Source organism: Telopea speciosissima, chromosome 3 (assembly GCF_018873765.1).
Source record: "Telopea speciosissima isolate NSW1024214 ecotype Mountain lineage chromosome 3, Tspe_v1, whole genome shotgun sequence".
NCBI classification, from domain to species: domain Eukaryota; kingdom Viridiplantae; phylum Streptophyta; class Magnoliopsida; order Proteales; family Proteaceae; genus Telopea; species Telopea speciosissima.
The window spans coordinates 18,393,021-18,402,120 of NC_057918.1; the positions used below are offsets into that span (position 1 = coordinate 18,393,021).

The window sequence follows — 9,100 nt, forward strand, 5'->3', positions numbered from 1 at the left end:
ACCTTGAGGATAATATCTAATTGAGATGAACCACACTAAGTTGAAGAGCATGCCCACATGTGCATTTGCACGTGCAAGTTTGCCAGTGTGTGTGTGTATAAATATATATATACACACGCACTACACCCGGAAAGAATAATCCCCTCAAAATGCCCTTATTATTACTTAATTACAAGACTGCAAGTCTGCAACTGCAGCTCAAGTTTAACTTTGCCTGACTGTACCCTTAATCCACTTGACCTTTTTTTTTTTTAAAAAAAAAAAACTGTTCTAATCCCTTATTTTAGTTGCTAAATTGCATATAGTGAGATAAAATTTTAATGTTAAATGATAGATGTGTGGGACCCACAGAACAAAAACTCAAAAATAGGCCACTACATCTAGTAAGTCTGCAACATTGTTTTGTTCACATCATATACACATTGATTTATCTTGGAATGCTGACATTTCTTTGCTGAAAATTCACATAGATGATAGTTTTCAGTAAAAAAGAGAAGATACCTGATCAAAATCCACTAGACGGATCCTGCCGACCCCTGATCTCAGAAGCATACAAGCAGCATGACTTCCAACTCCTCCAAGACCAATGACTACAACAAAGGATTCAGTCACTTTCCGTTGGGACTCCAGGCCAAAGAATTGGATATTCCTAGTATTAACAGAATTAGAAAGTGAACAACACATTCTAAAATTTTCAAGTATAACAATTTATGTCTCATCTAATAAAAGATTGTACCAACTAAACAACCTAAGTTTTTTAAGGTAATTTTTATATTCAACTTATGAACAGAATTTATTTTCTCAAGTGAGAACAGCTACAGTAAATCTAACATCAATAGAAATGATATAACCACAAGTACATTATGCACAACCACAATGGACTGTGGCCTATGCAACATGTCAGTATTGCAGAAGGTGGTTCCCTTTGTGGTATATTGGATCATTGAAGAAAATAAACCAAAAAAACTTCGAAAGCAAGATCAGAGGCTTGGCATGAATCTTCAAATCCATTGCTTCTGTACGAATGGAAGAGACATCAATTTTCAAAGAATTTCAAGAGAGAAAATGATATGGGTGGAGATCTAATGTCCACTCTGGAATTGATTTGTTGTATTTTGCTCCCTTCTGTAGAATACATTATATACCATAAGCATCTTTACATGTGAATAAAATGTTGTTACCATTTCTTTAAAAAAATATGAAAATATCAACTAATGGTGTTAAACAAAGCCACCCATACTACACTACCTTGTGAGGTGTTCAGAAACTATTTCATCTTTTAGAAGGTCCAAACCAACCACCCTATTTCCAGAAACATCAAATCCCTGGTTACCCCCTCCAGATATATGTCCTTTACCTGCCATAAAACAATTATTAGAAGCATAATTTGCATTTATGTGCAATAAACAAAAGCCATTCCTTTTTGGCAGAACTCAAACTAAAATGAAGGACCATAGAGGCGATGAGTGAGCAGACAATTTGAAAATGATAAATATTAATTGACTAGCAAAGATTATTTGGTAAAATAGCATCAAGCTATATCATCTAGGAATAATGAAAGCTACCCACTTGCTAATCTGCCTAGATAATCAGCTATGGACCAGCATACATGAATTTTCTAAACAGCTGTTCTTGGCCAGCTTGTCTGCTGGCAAGTTGCAGGAATAAGGGCTCCAAGAGAATGAGATATTCATAGTAGAACCTGAGGCCCTGACTCTCCTAATGATGTGAGGAAACCTTCAATGGGGTCCAAGGACTGACCATATCCATACTGAAGCATCAGTTGTTGATAATCAAAATTGTGTTGATATAATGATGGAAGGCTAGGATGTTTTCTTAGCAAAGCTCCACAGGAAAAATGGATTCAGTCAGTACCCCTTAACCAAAAGTATATTCTCAACATGAAAAAGGGGCTACTCCCTCCTTTTCTGCCAGAAAAATGAGACTTCACAATAGATAACCCAAAATTATCTTCACAATAAATACCCTTCTATACCATTCTCCCTCACATTCTGGCATTTGGATTCTGAAGAAATAAAAGTGGACTTAATCGTTGCTCTTCCCAATCATTTAGATTTTATTGTAGCTGAGCCACAGAGGAGACAATCCCTCTGCAAATAATTCACTGATCTAGCTTCTTAATTAGGCTATTATTATGACTTCCCCTTACGTGCACTATTCCCTAAGCATTTTGCTGAGGGTTGAAGTCTTGTATTCAGAAGATTTGGTTATTGGCTGCCTCTGAAGGGCTGTTTCCATTGCGGTAATTCGGGAAATTTGTATTCCTTTGTTTCCCTATAAATTGTTGTGATGGGGTTATACTGGGAATTCTTTGCAAATCTCCATTTTTAGTGAAGACTGCTCTCATCTCTCCCGTGGACATAGGCACCTTGCCGAACCACTTAAATCCTTGCATTGTGGTTGTGTATAATTGTTTCTTCTTTCTGTTTATTGTGTTTTCAGGATCATGAATAGGTTTCAGTTTCAACATCATTTATAATTTAAATTCTGTGTTTTGCAGTAATAATCACTCTCCAATAACTATCTGGTATATTGGGGGTACCTCCATAATCATATTAACAGAAAAGACTTGTTTAAGGTAGTGATTGTACAAATACAATCCCCAACATCTTCCTAAGGTTTGCACACTTAATCTCATTTCACTAAGTTTGGCTGAATCTATCCAAGCCTTTCCACCACCAACAGTAGAATAGTTAAAAGATTGATAGTGATGCAATGCTTGTCAAGAATTTCTCATTCATAAATGACATCGCTAAACCCCAAGACTTTGAAGTACTTGAATTAGCCACTAAGAAATAAAAATTAAGAACGAGACTGTAATGAAGTTATTATGGGACAATAACTTTAACAAATTTGTTACACAATCAATGTCACATAACATCAGAATCAACTTTAGATCATGTCGAGAAATGAAATTAGCTTGCCAAATACAAAAACGACTTACTATTGAGTTCACTTGTCTTGCCACTCCATCTACTTACGATGTTTCTTCTGCAAAGCCCAAAAAAAAAAAGCCTTTAACGACCAGAAACTCAATTAAGGACTTCGAAACAATGTATTTTGGGATTCTGAACCATTTTTTCAGAAGGTTGTGAAGCTGTAAGCCCAAATATATGAGGTTAAGGTAGAGGTTATTATCTCACCTGGAGAGGAGCTTCAGAAGAGCGATGGTAGAGACGGAGCCCAATAGAGCTCCTGCTCCCACCAAAACCAAGCACTTCAATCTCTCCACCATTTTCGGCCTTCTCTTCTAGTCCCAGCTCCGAGTAATGAACTGCTAATGCACGCCGTGTTTGTTAGAGGAGCAGAGAAGCTTCGTTTTGTTCGATTAATTGTCTCTGCTTCTGTCGAAGCCAGAAGGTCGGTCTCAGGGAAAACCCCTTTTCCGTTTTTAGTTGTTACTCTACTGGTTGTTTCGTTGTTAAATGAGACTGGTGAGTCTCGGACGAATATTGATCCTGCCCTACCCCCGGAGTTTGGATACTCTCGGGTCTACATGAACCGCCAATGCCCAATAACAGAAAAGGAAAAAGCACTTCAGGGGTGCTTTAGTAAATAAATTCTCGAGGTTGGCAGCCGGCCCAGGTCAAATCCTGACCAACCCCGTCTTCTCCCATGCTGGGACTGGGTTCTCTTCTTTTTGGTTCCTCTCTTTCAATATCGTAGGCACTAGGCAGCACTAGCAGCCCTCGGATGGATAATCGAAAATTTGAATTCGATCTGCATCCGAATCCATCTGAATCCATTTAGAGGTATTCATATTTGGCCAGGGAACATCTGGATTTGATCACATCTGATCCGTATCCAAACCAAATCTAATCCGTTTACCGGCCTACTAGGCAGGTCTTGGAATTGAGACCAATGTTGGACCAGTCTGGATTGTGTTTTAGTTTTTGAGGCTCAAGTTCAGCCCAAGCCAGGCCGTAACCAGCCTTACATGCATAGTGATATAAGTAATCGAGGTTTTAAATACCATTACGATCACCGTTCTCAAGAATGAGCAACTTATCCAATGGTCCAACCTAATACTAAGTTACAATCCAGCGGTCTGAAGAGGTATTTATGGAAACATGTGATTGGCTCTGAGATGTCTGTTCACCTGCACGTATGTGCAGCTAATCCATTCTCCAACATAAGCGAATTGTGTGCCCACCTCTCTCTCGGGTTATAAACCTAAGGGGAAGAGCATGGCTCTTGTACATGCGTGGGGCCAATGGAAGCGTGCACAGAGGCATCACCAAGGCAATCATTACCACCTTTCATGGGGGTGAGGCAATCATTTTGCCCCCTGTGTCTTGGCACAGGGCAAACACTTCTCCATAGAAAACTTTCTTCCTAAGCCTAAATAGGTGGTCCAATCAAACTCAAAAGTGTAGTAATATTCAATACCCTTCATGGCAAGATGAGAAATAATAATTAATCTTGAATTCAATCAATCATGATACTTAGGGAAAATATCATCCCCCTCCCCTCTACGTATCCATAACCCCTCTACGTATCCATAATATCAATCCAATCCCCAAGTTTTGAATAATGATAATGCCCTCCCCTACTTTCCCAAGATTCTGTCATCCGTACCCTAACCGTTAAAAAATGCCATTAAGTGATGATGTGGCATGTACAAAATTTCTAAAACCCCAAAATACCCTTTCTATAACTCTATTCCAATTTTGCCCTCCCCTATTTTCCCTTTTGCGTCTTTTTCTCCTATTTCCTCTTCTTTCTATGTGCTTCTTCTTCTTCTTCCGCCAGCACCACCATCATCACCATCACTGCAGCCTCCGATCATCTTCCACCTCCAGCACCATTAATATAAAAAAAAAAAAAAGGGAACAAATGAAATCTCAAAAGGAAATGAATGATTGATTTTAGATCAACAAGGCAACAACGATGTTCCGAAAAGGGCAGAAACCAAGATTGCAACTCCCCTAGTCGATGACAATCCTGCTCTAGCACCGGCGTCAGAGGAGTTTGTATACGAGGACAAAGAGATGATTCACCAAGAAGAGAAAGTGAACATGATCACCAATGCCTACCGAGAGGAGGAGGAGGAGGTGGTGGTGGTGATGGCTTCATTGGAATCCAAAATGCTTTCGGAGGTGTCAATCGGAGAACTTGAAGCCGAAGTTGAAGAGCGAGGCCGACGAAAGGCCGCGCAGAGAGCTCAGGCAATCGAAAACAGAGAAATGTTGGATTTTCGAAAAGAACACAGAAAAAGTGCCGGCGGCGGTGGTGTCGTACTCGAACGTGGAGGATGAAGAGTTCTAGCGCACCATAGAGACATTCATTGAGAGGTAACAAAAATTTCAGAGGGAGGAATCCTTGGCCATGGTTCTATAGAATGATATCTGAATTAGAAAAAACAAAAAAACAAAAATATTTACAAATAAACCAAAAATTGTTATGAACATAAAAATCCTAAGTTACCACTGTTGTGAGTGCTTTCAAAATGCTCCCACCAATGAGCAAACCCTCCTTTAATTTATTTCCCCTTTTAAAAATCCTAAGTTACCACTGTTCACTTTCTCTTCTTGGTAAACCATCTCTTTGTCCTTGTATACAAACTCGTCGTAGATATCATTGGTGCTGGAGGTGTTGGGGCTCAGGCCTAGGGCGGAGAACTTGCCGGATTTGGCGAAGAGAGTGAGTATGATGGCGTTGCCTGCCAAGAAGACGAAGCAAGGGCTGACCAGGACTAGACATAGCTCTCGAAAATACTCACCGGAGATTCTGACAGCAAAGGGGAGACGAGTGGAAAACCAGGAGAGTAAGAGCAGAGCTATGCATACCTCGACGTACAGGAACAAGTTTGCCATCTTTTGAAGACGAAGAGACCTCTGCATCGCCTTTGCCTTCTCTGCTTTTACGTTATCAAAGTCGAAACAATCCATTGGCAGTATTACGTCACAGGGGTAAAAGGAAAATTGAGTGAAACCGAAATACCAACAGACGATTTCTACTTTGTAATCTAAAGAGGACGAGCACAGAGGAAATGGGAGAAGGATCGGAGGCGACAGTGATAGCGATGATGGTGGTGCTGGCAGAAGAAGAAGAAGCACAGAGGAAGAAGACGCAAAAGGAAAAGAAGGGGAGGGTAAAATTGGAATAGAGTTATATTAAGGGTATTTTGGGATTTTAAAATTTTTGTTACATGCCACGTCATCACTTAATGGCATTTTTAACGGTTAGGGTACGATTGATAGAATCTTGGGAAAGTAAGGGAGGGCATTATCATTATTCAAAACTTGGGGATTGGATTGATATTATGGATACTTAGAGGGGAGGGGGATGATATTTTCTGTATTTGGTATGTATTATAGGTGGATAATGCATTCCATTAAATAAATAATACCAAACACATTCTTAAATTCAAAAAGTCCACAGCACAATTCCAAATGCTTTCAAAATATAACTATATAGTTTTTTTTTTATCTTTAACCAAGATTTAGAGTTGAGATCTTCAGAGGTGGGGTGTCAGGACCCACAAAATGTTGAGTTAGGAAATACAATGATAAATATATTTGAAATAAATAATGGGCCGAGATGTTTAAGATTACGTGAGGAAGACTAAGGTTGTGTTTGGTAGTTTCTTGGAATACATCATCGATCTATAATGCATATCAAACATAGACTTAAGTTAGTTTAAGATGTTCTGCCATAATCTACCATATTTTTAGGTTCCTAGATTGGTTAATATTCATAACAGAGAAATAACTCTGTTAGGCTACATAGCATACAATAGTGCCTCCTGTGTCTATATATCTCTCCTCCCTCCTATGAAATGACATATTTGCTCTCTTGTTGTGGGAGGAGAGAGATATACATTGGAGGCACTAGCGTACGCTACATAGTCGAACAACATTCTTTCATTCTATACATAATTAACTCATTTTGAATTAGATCAACAACATGTACAAGTTCTAAATATATGGCACAACAGGCAGTCAATAGTAGAGAGGTCCAATAAATAGGGAGATTTCGATATAGACCACCATTTTTAGGGGCATATGTCCATGTGTTAAATCTAATTATATGACCTTCCATGTATTGGAAACTTTTACATTTATACCAGTTACATTTCTAGTAGTTGATATATAAGCTACCTTCTAAATTTTTATCTTAGGCCTATGGCAATTTTTAACTGGGACTGAAACTTGAAGTGAGTTTTTACAAAAAAAAAAAAAAAAAAAAAACTTAAAGTGAGTAGAGGATGTGAACTATATTTCTGTAAAATATTAGTCATGAGTTCTAGGGCCCATTTTGAAGCCCAGCCTGTTTAATCATAATTGGGCTAGAGTTTCACCCCTAACACCTAGCCCATGTATTACACGGCCCATTCGTGTGTACATGGAGGTTGTGTCAAGGATTGCCATGGGCAAATTCTTCAATTTAGATACATGAATGAACTGACTGTAAGAGAGGGCCATTCTAATTCTTAAGAGGGGTGAGTTTAGAGTGGGCCCTAATTTTTGGTACTTCTGTGCAAAGTGGTCGCCTTCAAGACTCGGACCGAAGCATTTGCCCTGGTAGCACAAAACTGATTGTACATATCACAAATATGACAAGGGAAAAAGAACTTTGTGGGTGGGTGGTCCCTGCGTCCAGACACAGAGAGGGTGTGAAATGACCATCCCACCCCCAAAAGGTGAAAATGCCCGTCTTATTGATGCTTCCACGCATGCTCTCATTGACTCCACATAAGAACTCTTTCCCATATGATAATTAGTTTTTGATGAGAACAATAATCTCCATAACATATATATTAATCCATAATTTAATTGGGATTAAAGTGAAGAATCAAATGTACCGTGAAGATCTTTGACTGGTACATACTATATAGAGGAAATAACAAAATTAAAGGATTATATAAAACGGTATTAAGTAGGATGCTGAGTAACATTCCATGTTGACGAAACAAAGTGATTATATTAATTCTTGAATTATCCCATCTAATGAAAAAAAAAAAAAATCCCATCTAATGGAGTCTTTGTCATCATTTAAATTTGAAGTTATCAAGTAGCAAACAAATTAGCAGTTGGGAGAGCATCGTAAAAGCCCTATGGTTCTTAAAGTGTCATTTACGGGACTGGATAACCAAAGAAGATAACTAATGTTGATTATTACAACAATTAGGATTTTTCATTATTTTATTTGGATTGCTTGATTTAGTGGAAGACATGATCCTAGATTTAGTGGAATGCATCGAACAAGGTTGGGTTAAGTGAACTTTTTTTTTTGATGGAAAAGAAAATATATAATAAAAGTAAGAAAATGCAGTACAAGCATTTACACACAATGGGAGATGAGGGGCAGAGTCCAACAAGAACCGAAACCAATTAACAAGAGACGTTTCAAAAGGCCATGGGGAAAGGGATGGAGTTGGAAGAAGCCCGGGAAGTACTGTATTAGAGCACCAAACTTCTTTTAGCTTCAAACCTCTCAGGGCGGCAAAATCAAATCCATTGAGCAAACCCGTCAGCTCAGGTTCCAAAAAATGAGAGTTTTTACTTCGGCCAACAGTAACAGAAAGAAGTTTTCCCTTAATCAAAAAACCAAAGACCCAGTCAGGTTTACCTACACCGTTGGGACCAAATCTGGCATAGATCAAAACATAAAAATCTAGCTGGGGTAAATCAAATTTGGATAAAGAAGGGTTAGTATAATCCAAAGAATTCAAAGGAGATATAACATCATCCTAGTGAAAATATATTTTTAAACCAATCTCCAAATCATGGAAATGGAATAAAACCCGTATTCTATGGACTAGTAGTGCATCTTGCATTCTTGAACCATATATTAATGACCTAACATTATCTACCTAAACTTCACTCCATTTTGGTCATCCACATTGGAAAACTAAAGGAAATAATTAAACAACACTTGAGAAATAATTTGAAACCCTAGGGCTATTTGTTCCAAGTAGGGGTGTCAAACTCTAAACTGAATCGATCAAACTGACCAAACTTGACATCGATTCTCTATTGGGGCGACTTCGATTGAAATCAGTTGAAAACCGAACCACATCGATCCGAAACAAATTAGAAAAAATAAACATGTGTTTTTTCATAATTGTTTATTG

General features: G+C 38.4%; 2 protein-coding genes across 2 annotated transcripts in view; both read right to left on the reverse strand.

Annotated features, from left to right (window-relative positions):
• The window catches only part of LOC122656535 (tRNA threonylcarbamoyladenosine dehydratase), a 31,722-nt gene extending 28,344 nt beyond the window's left edge, over positions 1-3,378 (reverse strand). Inside the window, exons 1-4 of the mRNA XM_043851094.1 lie at positions 3,165-3,378; positions 2,966-3,012; positions 1,249-1,357; positions 502-649 (exon numbers count right to left, since the gene is read on the reverse strand). Coding sequence (XP_043707029.1) covers positions 502-649; positions 1,249-1,357; positions 2,966-3,012; positions 3,165-3,256 — 396 coding nt within the window. The 5' untranslated portion in view covers positions 3,257-3,378. The remainder of the gene's footprint in view (positions 1-501; positions 650-1,248; positions 1,358-2,965; positions 3,013-3,164) is intronic.
• A 1,977-nt stretch (positions 3,379-5,355) lies between these two features.
• On the reverse strand, positions 5,356-5,912 carry LOC122654924. Its single transcript, XM_043849180.1, has 2 exons — positions 5,534-5,912; positions 5,356-5,369 (listed from the first exon to the last, which is right to left on the reverse strand). The coding sequence occupies exons 1-2, from the start codon at positions 5,910-5,912 to the stop codon at positions 5,356-5,358; spliced, it is 393 nt and encodes a 130-aa protein (XP_043705115.1).
• Between the last annotated feature and the right edge of the window lie 3,188 nt (positions 5,913-9,100).